The 25,554-nt window shown below is 41.0% G+C and overlaps 1 protein-coding gene across 4 annotated transcripts in view; it reads left to right on the forward strand.

Moving 5' to 3' along the window:
• The window catches only part of ptk2aa (protein tyrosine kinase 2aa), a gene marked incomplete at its 5' end in the record, with an annotated part of 58,028 nt that overhangs the window by 20,387 nt on the left and 12,087 nt on the right, over positions 1-25,554 (forward strand). For 2 of the 4 annotated variants that reach the window (XM_080045441.1, XM_080045440.1), the window contains 17 exons: positions 3,238-3,407; positions 4,245-4,332; positions 4,706-4,785; positions 5,367-5,429; positions 7,503-7,557; positions 11,640-11,780; positions 11,956-12,033; positions 12,309-12,416; positions 13,762-13,879; positions 14,001-14,031; positions 14,891-14,952; positions 21,414-21,470; positions 23,869-23,966; positions 24,156-24,240; positions 24,438-24,538; positions 24,693-24,808; positions 25,220-25,320. In XM_080045441.1, coding sequence (XP_079901567.1) covers positions 3,238-3,407; positions 4,245-4,332; positions 4,706-4,785; positions 5,367-5,429; positions 7,503-7,557; positions 11,640-11,780; positions 11,956-12,033; positions 12,309-12,416; positions 13,762-13,879; positions 14,001-14,031; positions 14,891-14,952; positions 21,414-21,470; positions 23,869-23,966; positions 24,156-24,240; positions 24,438-24,538; positions 24,693-24,808; positions 25,220-25,320 — 1,552 coding nt within the window. Of the gene's footprint in view, positions 1-3,237; positions 3,408-4,244; positions 4,333-4,705; positions 4,786-5,366; positions 5,430-7,502; positions 7,558-11,639; positions 11,781-11,955; positions 12,034-12,308; positions 12,417-13,761; positions 13,880-14,000; positions 14,032-14,639; positions 14,793-14,890; positions 14,953-21,172; positions 21,261-21,413; positions 21,471-23,868; positions 23,967-24,155; positions 24,241-24,437; positions 24,539-24,692; positions 24,809-25,219; positions 25,321-25,554 lie in introns of those variants that run through there. The other 2 variants (XM_080045442.1, XM_080045443.1) reach the window with 2 other exon arrangements.

Raw genomic sequence — 25,554 nt, forward strand, 5'->3', positions numbered from 1 at the left:
CCATCCATCCATCCATCCATCCATCCATCCATCCATCCAAATACATTTATAGATAGGTGTGGAGTTATTATAGATTCTTCCTATTGTCAGCGCTTCCCATGAAAAGAAAAGAGCCATCTCTTCCTGGGTTTCCTACCTCATCCCCCAAGCCCATTGATTTCTGCTAAAGACGTACATCTTATAAAATGGATCATATTATAGAGCTTCCAATTTTAAACAAACGTACAATTCTCCAGCCATGTTCACAGCTCTGTGAGGCTGTACTGAGGCTTAGTGGTGGATTGAGCTAAATGCTGACATCTGTTACACTGCATCAGGCTTTAGATAGGCAGACAATGGGTTGTCAAACCATAAAGATATCAAATGTCCTCAGCATTCTACTAAATCTGAACATTACACCATTCACACAGTGGAAATATTCAGAACTCCTGACACTGCGTCCATATACTGTGGTTTACCCCCCAGCAGTGATTTGAAAGTTGGATTTCTTTGCTGTTTGTTCTCAGTTCAAGGTTCAAGCATTCTTTTCTAATAAAGGACGCTGAGCACAGTGAGAATTGTTTCCTAGCAAATACATATAACCTCAGGGCACACTGTCTTAGGGTGTATTCACACAGGGAAAGTCCGCTAGTGCACTTGCTTTGGTCCAGACCAAATAGAGTTTCGATTTTTTTGTTTGGCGTGGTCCACTTTCATATTGCCTCTTTTGTAAGTGAACCAGCATTACGAAGCAAAACCACATGTGATCTGAGGTCATTCATTCATTGGACAGACATTCTGGGGTGGAGAGAAGCAGGAAGAACGAAGTAAAAACAGCGAAATATATAATTGACATAATATGGGGTTAAAAATAATAAAAAGGCCTACATTTAGCCTATAAATAAAGAAGAAAAAAATCAAATTATTGTCGTTTCATATGGTTATAATTAGAGGTGGGCATAGATTAATTTTTTTAATCTAGATTAATCTAGATTAATTTTGGAATTAATCTAGATTAATCTAGATTAAAATGTCTCATTTGAATTCATTCATAATATGTGTGTGCTCCTAAATAATGACTCAAAGTAAGCCTTTGAGAACGTGTTTCTCAAGCTGTGGCGCATCAGACCAGGGGCTCATCTGCTTGAGGAAGCTGTTCTACTATGATAATTGGTGATGAAAATAAATAATGTTCAACAAGATGTTACTTAGTAACGCGTTACCGGCATCGGACCTCTTTTTTCAGTAACGAGTAATCTAACGCGTTACTATCTCCAAACCAGTAATCAGATTAAAGTTACTCATCAAAGTCACTGTGCGTTACTTTTTCTGTAATTTTCCTTAGTGAAACATTTTACATAACTGCACAAATGACTGCGATTGCGATTTTATGTAAATAAATGTGCACGCATGTGTCTCTAAACGCTCCAACTGCTCCAACCGCTCCTCTCGTCTTTTTGGTAGCGCACCTCTCTGACATGCAGCGTGTGTGTGTGCGCCTGTGTCTGTGTCTGTGTGTGTGTGTGTGTGTGTGCAGCAGCAGCATTACGGCCGAACTGTGGCGCAAAACAAAGTTTTCCCCCCGATGAAATATAGCGTCTGCTAAGGGGATATTTAGGATTCGGGTACGGTGACGTTGAAGAGATAGAAGTGTTTAAAACTTGGAAACTTATAGTCACGTGGCGACCGGTGGCCACACACACCCACCCTGCGTTCCAATACCCGATTGTGTCGTGGGCAAGTGATGGAGAGAGAGAGCGGCGGGTGTGTGAGAGAATAAAGGCTCCTCAAGTGTCAACAACGGCCCCCGGCTATTATTATCTCCCCTGAGCCGAACAGGAGGTGGAATAAGAGATTAACGGCGATATTTTTTTTATCGCCGATAAGAGTCTTGCGTTAACGCAGCACGTTAACGCCGATAACGGCCCACCACTAGTTATAATATGAAGCCCTATGACAATGCCACGTTATGTGGCTTGTAGTCTACGATGTGAAACATCATTTTTACTGTATTTTTGCTGCTGGATGCGCGGCTCGCGTGAAGAATAGGCTCATGCCGACACTCAGATGATTAAGCTGTGTATCAGCTGGGTGTCAGTTCGGCGCAGTTCAGCGCCAAACTGACACAGGGATAGTGTTGACGGTCCCGTAAATGGGAAGCAAAATAAAAACACACACTTCTTGCACAGCGTGAACCTGTTGGCACTGTGCGGGATACGCTCCCCTCTCCTTCATCTGATCGCTGAACACATTCAGCATTTTTACGCGTCCTGTCTATCAAATGTAATATATTGTTCTGGGCTCCCGGTCAAACCACAACTTATCGTCCTAACAATGGCGACAACAACACTTTCCCATATTGTGAAGCTGACGGCAATTTATTAAAAAAGAGAAGGCACAGTGCTTCCTGCATTTGGGTCGGATCAAGTCAGGACAAATTGACACCACAAACGAACTGCAGCAGAGTGCGTTTGGAAACGCACCGAGACTACCTCTTCAGCTGGGTCTCGGAGCGCTTGTTTGGTCCGCCCCCGACTGCGATTGCTGTATTCACACCTGCCTGAAAGATGCGCACCGAAGGCGGAAGTGCAACTTAGTTTGTTTCAACCGAACTAAACACGGCACGTGTGAATACACCCTTAGTGTCTGTATGTGTGTGTTCTAGTATAGGTTTACTTAATAGTACGCTTCTTAGCACTGTTCAAACTTCATTGGTCGCACAGAATATGTCATCGCAAATCTTTTTCGTCTCCTCTCCTCTCCTCTCCTTTATTTTCTGGGTCAGACCCCCCTAGCATTTTACATGGCAACACACATGCTTCAGTGAGCATTATCGTGTGTGTGTGTGTGTCTACTTGTTTGGGTGGGAATGTCACATTTAATCGCTTCAAGTCACCTAGAAACACACATGGACACATGTCCTCATTGACCTGATGCCAGACATTTAACATTGGCACAGTGGGCACATTAAGGAATGGCAGACTGACTTCTGACTGTTGTTTTATTAAGCACTCACCAAACTGAGAGGGGGCACCACAACTAGGGCAGTACCACTGTAGATAAAGAGGAAAATGCTTTGTCAAATTGTTTAGCCTGAAACACCAGTGCTAAGAGTAATATCGGCTGAATCTCAACTACATTTGTGTTGCTGTTCTTAGTCTTAAAACCTAAAGGTTATGTAATGTTATGAATGGGAAGTGGCTGGGTAAAAAATAAAAAGTATAGCACACTAAAATTGGTTCTCTCTGTCTCTTCCAGGGAATCATCCAGAAGATTCTGGACATCCACAAAGTGCGCTGGACGTCTTGTTTCGGCCTGCGTCTTAGCAACAGCCAATCCAGAGAGCAGGTGCACTGGCTCCACCCAGATATGGGCGTGTCCCACGTCAGAGAGAATTATGAACAGGCACGACCAGCCGAGGAGTGGAGGTGAGACACAGAGAGAGAGAGAGAGAGAGAGAGAGAGAGAGAGTGTGTGTGTGTGTGTGTGTGTGTGTCAAATACAAAATGTAGTCCAAAAGAAGATTCAATGAGTACTGGGTGGTAACACTTTATAACCAGTTTCCTAGACATTGAACATGACTTATGTGTTAGTGTAGTCGAAGTCACCCGTCTCTTCAGATGGTTTAGCCTTAGCCGTCTGCCCCTATTGTGTAACATAGTCTCAGAAGTGATTCATTGCAAACACTGTCATGAAAAATAGTGCAGCCTGTCTGCTGTGTGGTGATGGGAGGCTGTGTGTGTGTTTGTTTGGCAGTTTGGATGATAATGCACTGGTATATATTATGTTTATGGTGGCGGTCTTAGTGCTAATGCTATTGTGAGGTAGAGGCCTTTTGCACTGTGGTGAGCATAAAGAGAGAGAGAGAACCAGATGCCTGCTTTGTCTGACCGTGTCAACACAACTCTCTCTGTCTCTTTTTTCCACTCATCTGATTTGCATTGTTGCATATAAAATGTTCTCCTCAACTCCTTCTGTCTCTGTCTCTCCCCAGACTACTCTTAATCACCTTGTGCCTTTAGTTAATTAAACATTATTTGTCCTGAGCTCTGCTCTGCTCTCCACTTCTGTCTTAAACCAATTCATTGTGATGTTTAAACTAGAAGATGACTCAAATATATCACTTTATTTCCCGTGGACAATGAAGTTGCAGTTGGTTTTACAATATGAAAGCAAAAACATCCAATTTAAGTTGGAGATAAATGGTATTGCTTGCCGAGCTCTTCATACCACACTGACATTCCCTTTCTTCTTCTTTTCTTAAGGTACGAGTTAAGGATCCGGTATCTCCCAAAATGCTTTGTGCAGCAGTTTACGGAAGATAAACCTACACTCAACTACTTCTACCACCAGGTACACACACATTCACACACACACACACACACACGCACACGCACAAGCATGCACACACACACACACGCACACACATTGTACAAAAACTCAAGTCACCTTGACACACAAACATATTTTATTTTCTGCCAGCAGCTAGCCAGCACAAAGACATATGGCACTGCTAGAGGACTGCATGTGCATGTGTGTGTGTGTGTGTGTGTGTGTGCGTGTGTGTGTGTGTGTGTTTGCCGTTTGGTAATCTAGGTCAAGAAGACTGTGTGTGTGTGTGCGTGTGTGTGTGTGTGTAGGTTTATTGGCTTGTTCGCCATTTGTTGTCGTTGTTTGAAGAAACATATGTATTCTTTGGTGTGCATTAATGATTTGTGTCTCCCAGGTGAAGAATGACTACATGATGGAGATGGGGGAACAGGTGGAACAAGATGTCGCTCTCAAACTGGGCTGCCTAGAAATCAGGTAGGACCTTCTCTCGCTACAGAACACTGGCTCATTCTGAAAGCTTTTCTTCATGAATAACTTAAAACTACAATGTGCTCCAAGTTCTACACACTGCTAGACTTTCTCATTGTCTTTCTACATCAGAAACAAAGGTTTGTTCTCATAACTTAAGACACTTTGAAACGATCCCAAACTCATATGTAATGAAGTATTTCCCTGAACTAGCGCCATAAGTTAAACCCATGACTGTACATTACCAGTTGAGGTGATTGACAATATTTGTCCTTGATCATTATTTAAAGTAACAACTACATTTATGCTGCTGTAAAAAGCTCTAAATTAAATTATATTTCATTCAAATACTGAATTTAAACTTAAAAACCTGGATATTCTTTATGACCCCTTACGGAGGCCACAAGCCAAAAGTTGTGCAAAAAATAATCCCTCTTATACTGAAATTTAAAAAATTTAGTAGTTTTGGGTACACATTTATAAAAATTTAAAAAAAGTAGTCCCTTTTTTAATGTGGGTGAGTCTGCAGTGGATGGAACTGACTGTGTTCTCTCTCTCTCTCTTGTGTGACACTTTTTTATTTCCAGGAGGTTCTTCAAAGAGATGAGAGGAAACGCCCTGGACAAGAAATCCAACTATGAACTACTGGAGTAAGTCATGTGTTGCTTAAATTTTGTTTTCAGTCCATCTGCAATTTCACATTTTTTTTCACATTAACTGGTGCGAATAAACTCCACGGACAAGCTACAATTTATTATTTTCACACCACCAGCCAATGTTCAATAGTCATTATTTTTTGTAGGGTTTATGTGGGCGCTCTCTGTCTATGTTGTTGGCTCCCTGGTTGATGAAGAGAATGAACAAACTTTGCTCCTAACGAGACTTGGCTCTAGCAGTCTGATTCTAATGAGCTGCCCCTTTTCCATAGAGGTCTTTCTCTCTGTCCGTCTTTCTCCCTCCGTGTCCTAACGAGCTCTCCAATTAACTGAGAAGAAAGCCCTCTATGTTTTTCCACCGATATCTCTCTGTCTCTCTCCGTAGTCCCCTCCAGTAGCTCTCTGTCGGTCTTGTCTCTCTTCTCTACGCTCTTGTCCTCTATTTTTGTCTTTCTCTCCTGTGTTCTTGTCTTTTTTTCTCTCTATCTCTCTATAGCTCCCTCTCTCCGTTGATTGAAAAAAATGTGTCGTGTCATCATGCATAATTTAAACCAACTGTTTTGGCGTTGACACACCAAGCTTACAGTTGTATTGGCCATCAAGAGCTGTTGGGCTTCTGTTGAGCATCTATGGCCAAATATACACTTTGTGCAGTGGGCCCATTATAAGTTGCTGTTTTTTTTTACCATTTTAAGTTGCCGTTGGAGAAATCTGTGTGCGTTGTTTGTTCAGCTAAATAAAGCCGAACGATCAAGCAATTCAAACTATTTATTTCTTAATCTCTTTTTTGTTGTTCTTCAAATAGCAAATGACCATAACTAAACACCTCATTTTAAAGGTACCATAATTTTTTCAAATTATTCATTATTATGATTTTCAAGAAAATACCAGATTTCCACATACTTTGGACCAATATCATAGCTGTTATTACCCCGACACGTCTGAAACATTATTCAAAAGTTATATGTTCGGTTTATTTTCCAAATATATTTCCCTCAACAAGTGTGATAACTATAAGCTTGTTTGTTTTTGTTTGTATCTTCCACGCTGTGTCTGTTTTTTAGGACCGAATGGTTAGTTCCTCTTGAACATGTGTTGTGTGTTGGAGAGATCAGCTGGCGGCAGTTGGCTGCTGCAGTCCTTGTGGTTTGTGAGCTAATGCAGAACAGCGTGTAATCGGCGGGCCTTTTGTCGGTGCTCCTTTTGTGAGGTCGGCTCGGTCTGTGTCATCTTTCAGAGAGTCCTTCATCTCTCTCCTTGTTGCTCCTTTGACGGACACTGCTTTGATTTCGAGAGAGAGAAAGAGAGAGACACTCACACAGAGAGAGAGAAAATTTTAGGCGCAACGTCGGCATCTTTTATAAAGTTGTCCTTTTAATAGACACGATGATGGACAGCCCCGGGCAAAATAATAGTAGTTGCACACATGTGTTTTGCTCTCGAGGGGGAATGTTTAAAGGCTGGCAGTTTAGACAACCACATGGAAGCTACATCTTAAAGTTTTATTTGTTGCACTTTTTTCTCCTGTGATTTACAATTTTTCCTCGACACACTCTGAATTGCTCTTCAAGTACAATCCCAAACCCCGTTGTTAACCGCACACTATAATGATACGACTCTATTTGATCTTCTGTTGGAGAAATGGAGAGAAAGGAAGGATGATGTAAGCTTTCCCTCATTCTCTCTCTCCACTCCTCTTCCCCTTCTGTTCCTCTCTTCTCCAGAAGAGTTTGAGACATTAGCTAGCTTCCTGTTTTAGCTTTGAACATCTTTCTTTGTCTCTCTAGCCGCCTTCTCTCTATCTATCTCTCTCTCTCTCTGTTTTCCCTCTCCCTTGTTTCTTAGGAAAACATGACTAGTGCCCTGTAGTCAGCGCTTACTCATAGCTTTCTGCTTTTTGTCGTCATTTGCCTGTCTGCCTAACTGTATCAGTGTGTCTGTCATTTCTATGAAGAGAGAGAAAAAAATAATCTGCTGAGATCAGATAAAGACCGAAATTCTTGTCCATTAACATTCCTCGGTGTAATTATAGTCAAATAAACATGCGTTCTCTATCTGTCTTCACAGGAAAGACGTTGGTTTGAGGCGTTTCTTCCCCAAAGACTTGTTGGACTCTGTCAAGGTGAGATTGATCTGTTTTTTTCTAACTTGCAGTATGCAGTTCCCAAGTTACCGAACCAGAAATAACCAAACCCCTGCGGCTTTATGAGCAGCACCATAATGTAAAGTGAAGGCATTTCTGAGCCAATTTTTTTTTAACATGTTGTCTGGCTGATAGTGTCAAGCAGTCCAACACTCAACATGATTAAAATAAACTCTTGGCCAACTAATTTACCAGAATAGTTTAGATGAATGGAGAGCTTGAGTTTGATTTTTCGCTTCTTCATGTAAACGTCCGATTACATGGTCAAGACCCAAAACTTGGAAAGTCATTTCCATAATTTTTTATGTCAATAGTCAAATCACACTGAATACAAAATCACATAATCTGAAGTTTGGCCAAATCATATGTAATATAATCATATGTAACAAGAAAACAGTAATCCATGGTCTATGAATGAGCTTTTGTTTTACAGGAGAGCAAAAAAAAAAAAAATCTCAATTTGTATTTCTGCAGATTTTGCTTGTGTATGGTTGTATGTGAAGGCTGGGTGTGCTTGCATAATGAGCAGTGTCTGTGTCAGTGATAAATTTACGCCACGCGTTTATAGGGAGGCTTTGTGTGTGTGTGTGTGGGGGGGGGGGGGGGGGTTTGGCTGGGCGTGCACCAAGGAAAGGCACAGTGACCTGAAAAGGTTTTGATGTCAGCATGCAGCCAGACAGATGCTCTGCAGAGGAAAGAAACTGTGTGTGTGTGTGTGTGTGTGTGTGTGTGTGTGTGTGTGTGTGTGTGTGTGTGTGTGTGTGTGTGTGTGTGTGTGTGTGTGTGTGTGTGTGTGTGTGTGTGTGTGTGTGTGTGTGTGTGTGTGTGTGTGTGTGTGTGTGTGTGTGCCTGCGACCCTCAGGTCATGTTTAAACCCACTTTCTCCTTACAACAATGCGGAGGGAGGGGGAGGCGTGAATGTGCGTCTCCTTCTGGGGTCCCTCCCACCCCCGTCTGTCAAGCCCCACTGACTCCCCCCTCATCAGCTGCCCACCACCTACCTACTTCACCTCCTCTCCTCTTTCTCTCACTCTGCTCTATTTGCAGACATGACACACACACACACACACACACACACACACACACACACACACACACAATCTCCCATGGGGCCTGTTTTATCGGCCGTGATGCACACGTGTGCAGTCAAACATCCACCACTTGCCAAATCAGACTTGAGTGTAGACATTGGTAGTGATGTTTTTTTTTAAAGAATTCTTATATTTATTTGGACATTAACAACACATCAGACAGAAAAGAGTTACAGTTAGTAGCTACTTAAATTTACCGTCATTAACTTCAAGAATGAGCCTTTTATTTATTATGTTGAAAGAATGTGATAACATGGGAATTCATCAATTATTCGATAAAATAATCAAAAAATAAAAATAACCATTACCTGCTGCCCTAATTAGTTTGTTGTCTGTCTTTTAAGTCATTTTTATGCATAACTAATTATATCATATACCAGCAGTTAAAAAATGTTTTGTTATTGTTAAGCAAAGGATGAAGTGTCTAACACACCTGCTCTACATACATTCATAGATGTGTGTTATAGAGCGCAGCAGCTGTCCTTTATGTTTCTGCCCCTCACTCCGGTCAAAGAGAATGGTAGTCATTTAATGGGATTATTCACCCTCAATGGACTCTACTGCCACACACACACACACACACACACACTCACTCACTCACACACACACCCGCAGAGCAGATGGCTGTGGTAGTAAACACTAAACAGTGACCGATGTGATGAAAGCGTCATAAAGAGCGGAGTCAGTTCATTCATATTGACAGGCTGGGCAGCAGGTTTACCCTCACTGACCTTTAGTTGCTTTAGAGATCAAAGTTTAAACAAACAGCCCAGATTGAACCAAGCAGTCTTTTCTTCTCTCTTTATCGGACTCAGACTTTAATTCATCTCAACTTTAATAAAAAAAAAACAGGATTCAGTCTAAAACATTATTTTTTTAGATTTATTCTTAAATTTTTACCTACACAAAGACCTGGTAAGTTTGAAACCGTTCGATGTCCAAACTAATATCCAAGACCAATGAAATGCTTTTTATAACTTGCGCTGCAGAAGACTGATAAAGTAAATGTAATCATTTGAAATGGAAACTACTATGGAAGCCACTATGACTCAACATAACATTGGACTATTCTGCAAATTAGAGACATAAAAGCAACTTATTAAGATAAAACTAGGAGGAAAAACTCCAATGATCTCCAGCCACTACAGCGGATTTAACACATAGACCTAACACACACACAGCTCCTTGCTTCTGTGAATGGACAATATACTGTAGCCTACATGTATAATATATTTTACAACATATTTTAATATATTGTGTAAGCACTGTCTGTGACTGGTCAGCTGAGTTACAGTAATGGTCAGGCCTCTTTTTACAGCCACAGTCAGTGATGCGGTGGGCGAAAGTATTCGGTACTATCTCAGTATTTCCTCTTCCTCTCAGGAAGGGTGGAAACTATGTCACTATCTGTGTGTGTGTATGTGTGTGTGTGTGTGTGTGTGTGTGTGTGTGTGTGTGTGTGTGTTAGATTGATGTGGAATTCGAGGAATTAAAACATTGATCCTATCAAGAGCCAAGGAACACGCATGAGCGCATACACATATATTCTGTAATCACGTTAGCTGCATTATCCGCTGACACACATACACACGCATACTGTAGCTGAATGCACAGGAACATTGTAGATAAGTGTGTGTGTGTGTATGTGTGTTGGCTCGTAGTTTTTGGAATCCTTAAGTCTTAATGAGCAGACAACTGGCAACAGGGCTCTAAAGCTAAAAAAACGTACACAAACTCAAGCCTTTTTTTACAGATAGAGCTTATAGGCCACACACTGTTCATCTTCTGATCTAGTGATTTATGTTCCTCATTAGACTCACCTGACATCGCTCAATTCCTTGTGCTGGATTTAACCTCAGTAAATCAATACTTGTGATTGCTTCTTGCCTGTAATCTAAATAGTTAAACAGTTTTTTTCTCTAGAATGACGTTAATGTGACTAGACCAATCTAGTGTAAATCCATGCATGCTTCTTTTTTTTTTTAAAGCCTGGTCTGTAGTGCACTAAATCTCCTCTAATCTTTCATCTTAATCTATATACCGAGAGCTATTTATAGTTTGTGGACTTTTCTGGTCTGTAAGTGTGCATGTGTGAATGTGTACGTTCACTCAATTTAGTTCTGTCATCTGTGTACATTTAAATACTGATTAATACTGCATGTCTGTGCATAGATATATGTAGAAATGCTCATAGTGATAACAGTGGTGAAAAAGAGCTTAAAAAGGTCATTTTGTCGCGGGTGAATTCCTCTTCATGTAAGACACAATGTTTTTCGATGAAGAGGATTAAACACAACGTTGAATATAGTTGTGGGTTTTTCTCATCTGTATGACCAGAGTGATGAAGTATAGAGAGGATTGTAAATGATTGAACAATGTTCCTAGACAGATTTTCTTTCTCATCTCCCCATCTGTCCACATAACAGACCTAAATACATCAGGAAGAAATTGCAATTGTGATGCCAACTGTCACACACACACACACACACACACACACACACACACACACACACACACACACACACACACACACACACACACACACAAATAAAATCTGTATGCATAAAAATTGTGAGATCTAGGTTCGATGGACTACTACATAATAATGGGCAGACTTTGATGTGTAATTGAGTGTTTATTGTAATCAATGTGTTGTGGCTTTGTTTTAGATATTGATCTGAACTTTAGAGTGGCCTCATAGAATGAAGTGGTGTGAGGTCAATTTGATCGGGACCAGAGTGGGTTATTAATCAATCACATGTATTCCCCACTTAGTGTCTCTGTCACTCTGCAGCAACACACACACACACGCACGCACGCACGCACACACACACACACACACACACACACACACACACACAGACGCACGCACATCCCATCTTGCGTCCTGTACTTTTTCCCCCCTGGATTATCTATGTATCTACAGTATATCAGAAATATTTCCAACGAGCTTCTCTCTTCTCTCCTCAGGCTAAAAACCTCCGTAAATTGATTCAGCAGACGTTCAAGCAGGTGGCCAATCTCGACGATGAGCAGTGCATCCTCAAGTTCTTGGAGATCCTTGCACCAATCTACCGCTACGACAAAGAGTGCTTCAAATGTGCCCTAGGGGTAGGTTTGATTGCATTGTGCCTCCACTCTGCTATGTATGTGTCCTGATAAAACTATGACTGCTTGTGTTAGGCCGACCCCTTTTGGTGGCAACAGGAAATGCATGTCGTTTTTGAGTTGATATTATGAAAACTTGTACATTTTTACATTGTCATCCTCCTCTTCTCTCTCACAGTCCAGCTGGGTGATCCAGGTGGAGTTGGCTATCGGGCCAGAGGAGGGGATCAGCTACCTCACTGACAAGGGATCCACAGTGAGTTTCATATCCCTTATACTACACAGCCAGATTTAAAGTAGTGTATTGATAACTTCTCAATTGAAATGTCCTGCAACCGAAAAAATATATATTGAACCAGATGGTAGCAGTTACTTGAATGTATGAAACTGCAGTCTCTTGACTCCTTGCATAGAGATGACCACAGATATCACTTGTTCATTTCATTTTGGCATAAATATAGATAGGATTGGCATAGTTTTTTTATGATTGATTCTCCACTCTTTCTGTGTTTCCCTCTCTCTGTCCCACAGCCCACACATCTAGCTAACTTTAACCAGGTTCAGTCCATCCAGTACTCGGCTATGGAGGAGAAGGACAGGAAAGGAATGCTACAGCTCAACGTGGCCGGAGCTGCTGAGGTAATTCTACACTGTCTGTCTGTCTGTCTGTCTGTCTGTCTGTCTGTCTGTCTGTCTGTCTGTCTGTAATTCAAATCAATTCAGCTTTATTGGCATGACTGTTCACAGATGACAAAATGGCCAAAGCTTTTAGAACATTGGTAGAGAAATAGGGTTGAAGATCAATGAAATTGTATCGATGCAAATACACTCGTCTAAAAAATCAAAGCACACATTTTAAAAGTTAAAATGACTTTTTATGTTATCTACCTTAATGGTTTATACACTTTTCCTCAGCTTCCTTCAAATTCAGGTTGTACATTTTCTCTAAACTAAATTCTTACAAGAGTGAATTAGGTTAAGTTGTTGTTGTTACAGAGCGAGTAATCAATCGTCATTCAAAACAAATCAAAGTGCTTTGAAGCTCAGACACTTTAACAGACTAATACCTTTGATTCTGGTCTCTGTATGCTATATTTGATCTCTGCTTATGCCTGTTAAATGTATGCCATATTTGATCTCTGCTTATGCCTGTTATTGTTGTGGGAAAATTGCCAGTCTAAAAACATTCAGAGTAACAGACACCAAAATGATTTACTGTCAAATGTTGCCAAAGTCTAAGCTTTGAAAAGGGAAAGGAGAATGCAAAGTTACATTAAGGTTTCTCACTCTCTGAAGGCAGTTATATTGTATGAATCCATTGGCCTCCAGTGGATACTAAAGAGCTAGCTTCCACAAGCAGTGCCCATCACGGTGCACAGCTTGGATACTTGTGTGTGTGTGTGTGTGTGTGTGTGTGTGTGTGTGTGTGTGTGTGTGTGTGTGTGTGTGTGTGTGTGTGTGTGTGTGTGTGTGTGTGTGTGTGTGTGTGTGTGTGTGTGTGTGTGTGTGTGTGTGTGTGTGTGTGTGTGTGTGTGTGTCACTGAGATTAACTAATGGGTTTCCATGTATAGATTTCACATAATGGTTCCACTCACAGAGTAAGGGTTTCGCAACCGCTGCTGTATGAGAGGAGTCTTTCTGTTTTATTGGCTTTATAGTATTGGATGTACTCAAAGGCGTGCGCACACACACACGCACACACACACACACACACACACACACACACACACACACACACACACACACACACACACACACGCACACACTGTTAGAGAGAAGACAGTTCTCCCCTGACATAAGGAGCAGCTGGAAAAAACCCACTGTGCTGTTATGTGTAAGAGTATGTGTGTGTGTCTTGAGATAATGGTTCTTTGTAACAGGCCTATCTGTGTGTGTGTGTGTGTGTGTGTGTGTGTGTGTGTGTGTGTGTGTGTGTGTGTGTGTGTGTGTGTGTGTGTGTGTGTGTGTGTGTGTGCGTGTGCAGCCTCTCACAGTTACAACAGCATCTCTGACCATGGCAGAGAACTTGGCCGACCTGATTGACGGTTACTGTCGACTCATCTCCATGGAAACTCATTCCTTGATTGTCAGAGTCCAGAAAGGTACGGTACCGTAGGTCCCTCCTTTTCTCTCCCAAATATTAAAAAGAGTATTGGCCTTTTTTTTCTATCATAACAAGTCTTTAGACAAACTGTGACGATGATGTGTGTTTTTGTCCTCTAGAGGGAGAGAGAGCACTGCCGTCCATCCCAAAGTAAGTACCTCGCACATTCATAGTTTTGTTACAGTAAAAGTAAACATTTATAAAGTCTATAAACAGTTGATTTTTAAAATAAGTCAGACTATCTTCAATCATATGTAACATTTCTAATCTAAAGACCGTATGGTGTTAGGTTATTTACTCTGTAGACTTACCAGTCTTCCATTATACTATACTGAAATTTAATTTCAACTAAAATCGCACTTTCTTTCCTTCTCTCTCTCTCTTTCTCTCTCTCTCTCTCTCCGTCTCTCTCTGTGTCCCTCTCTCTCCCTTTCTCTCTCTCTCACTCTCTCTCTCTCTCTCTCCCTCGCTCTCTGTGTCTCTGGTCAAATAAGGAGATAAGTTTAGGAGCCAAATATTTTCCACTTTGGGTTTTTAAACACTCGGTTAGAGTCTCCTCCTCTTTCTCTTTCTCTCTCCCCCTCTCTCTCTCCCCCTCTCTCTCTCTCTCTCTCTCTCTCTCTCTCTCTCCCTCTCCCCCTTCGGTGTCTCACTCTGAGTTTCTCTCTCTTTTTCTCTCTCCCTCTCTCTGCCTGCCTGTTGTGGTCTGTGAAGTTAAGATCGTAGTAGTAGCAGCTCAAATGACATACAGACACAGAGAGAGCCCGGCAAAGGCAGGGAGATAATTGAAACAGTACGGGTGCGTATTACAGAAGCTGTATCAACAGCCTTCTCTTTCAATCAGATCTGACTTGCAACAAAAGAAATCACAGACATGTACTGTATTTTAAAGAGGCCACGGTTTGACCCAGGTATGTTTCTTTTGTTACGTCTGCGTGTTAACTACTTTGACTGCTGTGTATTTCTTTGTCTAATTTGTATGTTGCTCATCTTTCTCCTCTTATTGTAGAGTTTCCAACGAGAAAAAGTTAGAAGCAGTCAGGAGTGGAGTAAGAGCTATCTCTGTCTCAGGTAAGAAACAAAACACACACACACACACACACGCACACACACACACACACACACACACACACACACACACACACACACACACGCACAGCCTGATATCTTCCTCAAGTCCAACTTCTGTCTTTCTTTCTCTTTTTTTTCCATTTCCTCCAACATCTGTTTTTTTCTCCCACTTTTTCTTCTTCTGTCATTGTTTCCTTCTCTGATGGGACTGCCTCTCCCTGTCTCTTCTCTGTTCCTGTTTCTTTTGTTTACATCCTCATATGTCCCCTCTGTATTCGCATCCATTCACTCTATTTATTTATTTATTTCCCCCTCACACACACTCTGGTCTTCTTTCGCCCTATTGGCTGCAGACTTAGTGACATCGGCACCTCCTAAGCCAACCAAGGCACGGCGTTTCCTCCTCCCCTTTGTCTTCTGTTCAGATTGGCCGCCTAACGGTATCCTCGGCTCTCATTGGACAGTTAGTGGAGGAGCGTGTCCACCAAAAGAGTGACCAATCAATGACATATAAAACACAAATGTCGATTTGTGGGTTTTGTGTGTCTTGATTGATTAATAGCACTGATTTGGTCCAGAAAAAAAGGTTTAAAAAGTCGATTTTTTTTCCATATTTTTCATGTACAAGTAAAATGATTTTGTGGATTGGTCACATTTATCTTTTCATTACAATCTATCTCATTTTAAAGGATGCCCTCCTTTACTGAACTGTCTTTGCTACTTAATTCCTGGTGGCTTTGACTAATTCAGTCTTATGCACACTCAAACACACACACACACACACACACACACACACACACACACACATGCACACACACATGCACATTCAAACACACATGCTTTAACCACAATAACTACGTGTGTGTTGCTGCTTATAACCAAGCCAATGTTCTTAAAATAGACTCTTAAAATTGTGCCACACTTTCTAACAGAGAGGTATCTAAGGCAACTAATGATGGACATTTTGCCCTTTGCAAAATACATACTTAAATTCAATAGAAAGATAGGACAGGAAGTAGTCGGTACCAACTTACAAAGTAAAATGGTTCTCGAGTCTCATTTGAGCACATGCCTTACTGTTTAGGTCACAGTTTGGTTATTTATAATCCTTATTTTTAGCGTTTTATGTTATTTAATTTAAAGGCGCAGAGCTTAATTCGTGGCAGCGTAGCCAAGTGGTTTAGAAAGAGAGTTGTTCCATTTGAAAAGATCTAGGTTCAACCACCAAGTGCCCTATTAAAGTGTCAACAAGCAGCCATGTTAGTACCAGCTCTGTATCTAAGGAAAGCTGTTGAACACTATTGATATCAATGACTTTTGAAATGTTATTGAGTGTTGTGATTGGGCCAATAGTATCTCTTCCTGCTGTGTACACATGTCCTGAACCAAGGTGGACATACTGACTGGACATGTATTGGTTTCATCTTCTATAGTTTTGGCAGCTGTTCTCAGAGACATTCATGGATCTGGCTAGCAGCTGGTTTGTTGTTGAAACTTTAACAAATGATCCAAAAACATTTGTCGGCCAGAGGCTCAAATCGTGACACGCAGGCAGGCACTTTCGACATCCCACTTTTTAGACTTTCAAATGTTACTGTGAACCACTGTAAGACCAATTGAGCTGGTGATAAAACGCACTTTCAAAATGAAAAGTAAACAAAGTGTTTCAAGGGATTAAAATGAGAACAATAACATTGTATAACACACACACATCAATAAGGACATACCATCGTTAAAGTAAGAAAGCCTTATTAAAACAGGTGCGGAAAAAATAAACAATAAAATACTTTAAAAGGAGAAAATTTAAAGCCACACAAAAGTTTTAAAGATAAAGAAATTCATCAGCAAAATACAATAAAATAGAAAATCTGTTGAACAATAAGCGAGGTTACACAGGAAAGTGATTTATTAGTTGCCATTAAGTTGCAGACAGAGGATGACAACATAGAGATTTATTGCCTGCCCTTCTGTTTCTCAGTAGCGCTGTTCGCCCACAGTAAAGTGGTATCCCTCTAACTTGGTGACCATCATTTCCACATGCACCTCTGTGTAAGATGTCTATTAAAGAATCTTAACTGTAAGAAAGTGGGTGAAGCTATTAAAAAAATGCCACCATCCATTGTAGTGCACGTTCATCAAATATGATGCTAAAGCCAGGTGCTAGTTGGTTGATCTTGTTACATTTAGATTAAGCGGTATGCAACAGTTTCCAGTCCTCTTGATGCTAAACTAAGCTCACATGAAGGCCTAGTAACTTTATCATCTTACTCTTGGCAAGAAAGCAAATACACATATTCACTATTACTCTTCTTATAATATTCTTCATATTCTTCAGAAACCATAACAGTAATCCCATCTGGATTACTTTATAGCTCCACTTACCCTGAGCCTGTGAAGTTTATGAAACCATAAAAATATACATGAAACAAACCCATTTCTACAATCATATGAATGATTGTTATTTACATTGACTCTCCAACCCCCTCAAATATTTACAGACATCACACTTCATTGAAACCATACAGCAGTTCAAACACTGTCAGCCATTTCTTGCATTAATTCATTTCATCGACATGTGTCTGTGCAGTATTAACGCTGGGTTGTTAACTCTGCAGCAGAGATATTGTTTGGAGGATCTTGGACTAACTGCTCGCTGTGTGTTTGGCTTTGCAGATCCTGCAGCATCTCCTATGTTATTTCAAGGCTTTTTCGTGCTCTAACCACTCTCTCTCTCTGTCTCTCTCTCTCTCTCTCTCTCTCTCTCTCTGTTTATCTCCTGCTTTTCTCTCTCTCTCTCTCTCTCTCCTGGCTGCTTCCTCTCTCCTTCTCCTTCTCCTCTTCCTCCTCTTCTGCTGTCCCGTTTCCTGCATGCTCTCCTGGACTCTGCAGAGGATCTTAGTGGGGATGGTAAAGTTATGCTAATGTTTATCAGTCTATCTCTCTCTCTCTGTCTCTGTCGTTCTGTCTTTTTTAGCCCTCACTCCACCAGCACACTGCAACTTCTCGGGAAAGGGTAGCGCGCACGCGTGTGTGTGTGTGTGTGTGTGTGTGTGTGTTTGTTTGTTTGTGTGTTGATGTTAATGCATGCATATATCTTTAACAATGGCACTTGCTATGTGTGTATGTGCTGTATTATGTACATGAAGAGTGATTGAAATTATTTTTTAGAAAGGAGTGATTCTTAAACTCAAAGTTTTCCTATGATTGGAAACATGTTCATAATCACCAGTAGTTTGAATGAGTTTGATCTGTTAGTAGTTATAGTGGTTTACTATTTTAGTATTGTTTTTGGTTTTAGAATGTTTGTGTGTTTATATCTTTGTCTATTTGGGGTTTTATTTTTTTTTATGTGGATTACCACTAAATTTGAAATATGTCTGCTTTTAACCACAAGTCAAGAAGTATATAAAAATGCAGAATTTGGAAATGAGGTGGTATTTCTCTTTAAGGGAACCTCGCCAGACCATCTCTCTCTCTCTCCCTCCCTCTCTCTCTCACACACACAAACACACACGCAAAGAATCATGCACACATGTACTCGCATACATTCATGCACACACAGTGGAGTAGGGAGAGGTTTGCTGGATTCAAGAGCGGGTGCATTCCTGGCTATAATGGGCTAACTAGATCTCTCTCTTACACACACATACACACACTCACGCACGCAAGCACACACACACGCACAATTTATCCCTCCACTGAGACCAGAGAGAGACTGAGTTGGACCAGTTAAACTTAGAAACGTTTGATTCTGTAAAACCAATTCCCAAACCACATGGGAGCGAATATGCAGCAATACAAACAATGGACTACACAGCAAACTAACAGGCATGTCTTAATATATAGAACTGAGACCATTTAAAGGTGCAGTTAGCAAATCTGTAAAATGCTTTTTGTCAAAATCTCTTTTGGTACAAGATTAGTTCAATAATAATAATAATTGATAGGTTTTATATAGCGCTTTATTGCCTTGGCACTCAAAGACGCTTTACAGGGTTCCTGGTTCAATTCGTTCACACACAGTCATACCGGTGGTGGTAAACTACGAGAGTAGCCACAGCTGCCCTGGGGCAGACTGACGGAAGCGTGGCTGCCATTCAGCGCCAACGGCCCCTCCGACCACCACCTCAAACATACAGCAATCATACACATTCACACAAGGCAAGGTGGGTGAAGTGTCTTGCCCAAGGACACAACAACCATGACACAGGTGGCCGGGCGGGGATCGAACCGCCAACCCTTGGATCGTTGGCCAACCCGCTTAACCACCTGAGCCACAGTCGCCCCAGTTCAAATCTCCTTACGATCCACTACCTGTCTGTACTGTGGATGCGTTGAATATTTTTTTTTTGGTGTTAGTATAAAGCCTATTAGCTCTGTAAACAGGTATGTAAACAAAGGATATGTAAATAAAGGAGGCCCACCATAGCTAGCAACATGCTTGTTTACAGAGCCTGGTCTGTATATTAACACCAGAGTTTTATTAGGTAGCGTATCGTGAGGAGGTATTCACTGATTTTGACAAAAAGTGTTTTTGACTACAAACATTCCCTGGAATTGCTGACTGCACCCTTTAAGTACGCTAAAGATTGAAATACAACAAAAAGATTTAAAAAAAAGTTTAAACAGTTTGAAATCAGCTGGAAAGTGTTTTCATCGTAGCACACATGGAAACATTAATAAGTCTGCCTGAATAAAACAGACTCAAATGTTTTTCTGTTGCAGAAATGTGTTTTGTCTTTATAAAGCACGACTGATGAAAACCCCCTTTACAATGCCACGTTGTGTATCAGTGTATGATGGTCGGTTCATCTAATGCAACACAGTCTAGCTACAGCAGCAGAGCTTTTTCACTGCAGCTCATATAAAGATATTTTTAGAGACACATTAAAGTATGTCGTCTCCTGCCAAAACATAAATCATATGCACAGTGACGGTTTCAAAGTCGTGCCTGTTTGATTAAAAGTGTAAACATCTCCCGAACTTTCTTCTAGCTGTCGCAGAAGTTATACAACCGTGTAGCCTGTTTCATTCATCTCACCTTAGTTTGGAACTTTGAAAAAAAATCACTTATTTTTTATTTTTAAATGTTTTTGCGTTACATTAAAAGATTGATACCACTCTCATCTCAGTAGCTGGAGCCAAAAGCTGGTTAGCCTAGCTTAGCAGAAAATACTTGGAACGGGGGGAATGAGCTAACCGGCTTCTGTCTAAAGATTAAATGAAATTAGACATATTGTTAATATGTATAATTCTCTGCTCTGCCAAGTGTCTTCTGGCTGTGGCTTCACATTTTATTATAAAGACATGAGCGTTGGTATCGATCTTCACATCCAAGTAAATATATGCATTTCCCAAAATATCAAACTCTTTCTTTGTGCATTAAACACCTTTTAACCTTCTCCTTTACTACCATTCAGTTATTGTTTCCCCTGCCATACATTAACAACTCAAACTGCCGGCCAATAGTGCTTGTATCCATCTTATTCAGGCTGCATATGGCACAATTTGTTGATGGCATTGGTTTTCCTTGGGAAAATCCGCCACGGGCTTTAGAGGCAGATTTTCTGATTATATTCGGGACACGTTCCCACAGAGCGAGGCTGATAAAAAGCCAAACAGAGCTGTGAGGGCAGAGCAGCGCTCAGGACAACAGATGTTCGACTCTCCTTTCCAACAGCTGAGTCTGCACACTCATTTTATTTTAAACACCACCATCTGGTCGCGATAGACTCTGTCCATCTTTCCCTTTTCCTTTTTTTCTTTCCTGCTGGCTCTCTTCTCTCTCCCTCACTCCCCTGCCTATCTGTCTGATTCTGCACAGATTTAACCCTTTAACTGTTCCATCTGATAACATGACAGCCCTGACTGTCTACTTCTCTCTCTCACTCTCTTTATTCTCTGGTTTTTCCCTTTTTCCTGTTCTATCTTTTAGTTTCTACTCGTCTTTCTTGAACTCTCTCTTTTTTTCCTTCCCTCCACTCCTCAGTCCCCACAGTTACTCCCTGCAGCCCAGCTGCTCTCGCACAGACAGATATGAACAACACATGCTCAGCTGACACACTCTCCACCGTGTGTGTGTGTGTGTGTGTGTGCGTGTGCGTGCGTGCGCGTGTGTGTGTGTGTGTATGTGTGTGTGTGGATAGAGAGAGAGAACGAGAGGAGCAGCGTGGGCGTTGCTCTGTGCAGGAGTTTTGTCGTGACTCTTGAGTTAGCTCCATGCTTCATTTCTCTACTTTTTCGGTTGCACACGTGTTTTTTGTGTGTGCATCATTCGGTACGCCTTTCCGCACCGTAGTGGACCCATGGTAAAGTGAACACAGTGCATGCTTCTCCTGTTGTTTGTGTATCTGTGTTGTTTTTAGATGTGTGTTCCTTAGTTTCTTTCTCTTTTTTTCTTGTTTTCTTGTGTGTTTTTGTTATAGTATTTTCACACTGTTGATGTCTTTCTACTGTTGCAGAAACGGATGACTATGCAGAGATAGTTGATGAAGAGGACACATACACGATGCCCTCCAGTAAGTATCTTATTCAATCTGCTCTTTCACCCTTACACATCTACCAAACTGTAGCACTGTATACTCAATGAGAAAACTGCCTCTCTGTTGCACGGCAGCCAGAGAGATTGTATAATAACTGTTATTGTTCCTGTCAAAATGCTTCTCAAATAAACACTCGTTACGTTGTGCTACCTAAAAGCTAGCTGAGCTGAGGCGTGGGGCTTCTCCAAGAAACACACTCGCGCCGGGGAGAACATCAGAGATGTGGCATTAGACCACATTTGGTTTAGGTAGCAGCAGCTAATCAAACTCCAGGCCACTTTCTAGCGTCTTATATAAACAAGCAGTAAGGCCACAACTCATAATGTATAACTCTTGTTCGGTCGGACTCGCGTTACATCTGTCAAAATCATTCACATGTTAGGGTTAGGGTAGAAAAAAGAAAAGAAGCCTGAATGTGCTGCTAAGTTGTGCTGTAGCTCTGTAAGTTATGCTGGCTCAGGCCCTCCGTTCCAATACATTTGATGTGGATGTTTTTTTTTTTTCGGCCAGTGCTGTATTTGATTGCGTGGCCAACTTTGAAAATGGACTGTGTTCTCCTTTTTCCTCCCACAACCTTTTTTTTTCTTTTTTCCTTTCGATCTGTCTCCGACCGGCTGTACTTCTTCGTCTTCTTTGCTTTTTCTAGTCTCCCTTCTTTCTGCAACTTCCTCTAAAGTGACTTTTCTGCAGACTGCTTCCGACATAATCCGCCCGTGGCTGAGTTTGTATGTGTGTTTATGTCATAACTGTCTGCTGTGTGTATCATATGACGCTGTGTAACAGAAATGACCGTAAAGCAAAACCAACTCTAATATCCATTCACTTTTTTATGAACTAAAGAGTGAAATGGGTCTGTATACATGTGTGTGTGTTTGTCTGCCGAGCTATTTCAATCTTAAAGCAGCTGTCTGTCTGCCTCTCTTTCTCTCTCTCTCTCTCTCTCTCTCTCTCTCTCTCTCTCTCTCTCTTCTTGCTCTGTTCCTCTTTTTCCCAACACAGTCAGCTATGGAGTAGTAGTTGAAGGTAAAATTCCCTGTCTCTCTCTCTCTCTCTTATTCTGTCCTACAAAACAATGCCTTGAGATTTTGTTATATTTTAGTTCATATTTTTCTTTGCCAGACACTTGGTTACATTATAGGTAAAAAAACAACAACATCAATTATGAGTAACAACATCAATGATGTGGCTTTTTTTATGTATCAGTTGGGCACCATTCTATATTTGAAGTTTAATTTCAAATTTCAATTGAAGTACTATCTGGCAAAGAAAGGTAGACTCATGGTACCCAATGGTTGACTTGTGGTTGTTAAGTAGAAATGCTGTTGATTCGGGTCTGATGTTGGAAGTGAAAGGGGGAACCAATCCATAAACAATGCAAGATGTTTCTTTATCAATAGTTTAATTGAACATTTGGGAACATGAAGTCGTCCCAGCCAGGCCTGAGGAGACAAACAACCTCCTAGTATTTGCCTTGTTTATTGGCGTGGTTCTCATTTCATCATCATGTTGGTTATACTGTATTTATCATCATGGTTGTATGTTTTTTTTGTTCTAGTCCTCTTTTTGGGTTCTTTTGTGTTTAAAGCAATTATTAACTAACCTACAAGCGTACTGCAGTATGGATTAACTTCAGTACATTTCCTTATAATGGAATGTGTTTTGGTTACACAATTGGTGTTCCTGACGTTACTTTGTTTATCCATTGGTTTTGAGTCAAGCCTTTTGCCTAAACAGACAAGTACACTTGACAAGCAGCCGACATTGTAGAAATTGACCTTTTCGACAAAGCAGAAAGGTTGATAACACAAAAACGGCAAAGTTAAAATGTCAAAGCATGTGGATTTTAAGTTGAGTGACATTATTTTGCACGCACTCTCTGAATATAAAAATGTTTTGACTACAGACACAGACTAAATGGAATAGCAGATCCTGTGCATCAGCTTTTAATCAGTCTGTTGAATATCCAGGCAAAGGCTTTCCTCTCTACTGTGAAAAGCGTTTGAGAAATGAGCTAGTCTCAATGTTTACACACATCGGGCACTCCATCTCAAGTAATGATCTTCTTCAGAACAACTTGTTTACGTGTTCTTTTTTAAGACGTTTTTCACTGTGTGCGTAAACGGGAACAAACAAAGAGGATAATTGGACTCTGGGGTGAATGAAAAACGCAGATTTTTTTTAAATTAAAATTTTTTTTTGGTTTGGTTTGACGAATGTTGTGATTTTGTGTATTCATGTGGTCTGAGAAAGCATGTCAGATGTGGTCTTTTCAGTGTTTCCAAGTATGTAAAAAAACAGCAAGTTAATGTAACTATCTAACTTTTCCCACTTATTTCTCTCTCTCTCTCTCTCTCTCTCTCTCTCTCTCTCTCAGCGCGGGATTATGAGATCCTGAGGGACAGAATAGAGTTGGGTCGCTGCATAGGAGAGGGTCAGTTTGGTGATGTGCACCAAGGAGTCTACAGCAGCCCGGTAAGTGGTAATACAATACACACACACACACTCGTGCATAGACAAAGGTAGGAGAAGAAATAGAAGGTGTGCAAATAAAAGTATTGGTACGTAGATCTGATTGCTTACTGCTTATGATGACACTGAACATATTGAATTACAATGGTTTTTTTTTCAACTTTTGTGATAATCAATTTTTCATCACTGCAGGACAAAGCGTCTCTCCCTGTCGCCATAAAGACCTGTAAGAACTGCACATCAGACAGTGTCAGAGAGAAGTTCCTACAAGAAGCATGTGAGACCACTATAAGTTTGTTTGTTTGTGTGTGTGTGTGTGTGTGTGTGTGTGTGTGTGTGTGTGTGTGTGTGTGTGTGTGTGTGTGTGTGTGTGTGTGTGTGTGTGTGTGTGTGTGTGTGTGTGTGAGAGAGAGAGAGTGTGCTTTCATACGCACTGAGTGTACTGATGTGTGTGTGTGTTTGTTTACCTTGCAGTGACCATGCGTCAGTTTGACCACCCACACATCGTTAAGCTGATCGGAGTGATCACAGAAAACCCTGTGTGGATCATCATGGAGCTGTGCACTCTGGGAGAGGTAGGCCTCAGTACAGTAAAGCGCAGCGTGTTCCAGCATGGTATCTGCTATTTTACCCTGGTCTTATTTCACATCTCTCACTCTCTCTCTCTCTCTCTCTCTCTCTCTCTCTCTCTCTCTCTCTCTCTCTCTCTCTCTCTCTCTCTGTCTACAGTTGCGTTCGTTCCTTCAGGTGAGGAAATACAATTTGGATTTGGCCACGCTCATTCTGTTTGCCTACCAGCTCAGCACAGCACTGGCATATCTGGAGAGTAAACGCTTTGTACACAGGTATACACACACACACACACACACACACACACACACACACACACACACATGCCGATAACGTGACATTTCAAAGGAAATCTTGAAAATAAATGAGGATGAAATTTTTGTTGTGACACCATGCACTTGCATGCCTGAAATTAACTTGAATTATTGTTAAGTCATTTACTATACAAGAAACAGTAAATAGCAGGATTTAGTTTGCATGTTATTGACAGTACATATTTTTGTTCTGTTGTGCGCATGTTTGAGGGCATTAAAGCTGCATAAACATTTTTTAATTTTAAATCCAAAAGTGACAGAAAAGTGACAGAAAGGACATATACATTTTTCAGACACGTGTGTGGTGTTTCAGTGTGAGTCAGCCAGTTGTTTGATCCAGGCCTTAATGACAGCCTCCATATTGTCTTATAGGGACATAGCAGCTCGCAATGTGTTGGTCTCTTCCATCGATTGTGTGATGCTCGGTGACTTTGGTCTGTCACGATACATGGAGGACAGCTCTTATTACAAAGGTAACCATACACCTGCACACTAAAACCAATACACACAGACACAACTTTGTATTATGTTATGTGACATAACATGTATTGACTACTATCTTAAATGCATCCAAGACAGTTTTCAGTGTCTTATCCCTGTTATCTAAGTCTAGCGTGTGTGACCAATGTTTCTGGTTGTCAGTACTCAACCCCCATCTAAAGGTTACATCGGGGTACTGCACTTTATTCTTTACCTAAATCCCTTAC

This window comes from Ammodytes marinus, assembly GCF_949987685.1.
Source record: "Ammodytes marinus genome assembly, chromosome: 17".
NCBI classification, from domain to species: domain Eukaryota; kingdom Metazoa; phylum Chordata; class Actinopteri; order Uranoscopiformes; family Ammodytidae; genus Ammodytes; species Ammodytes marinus.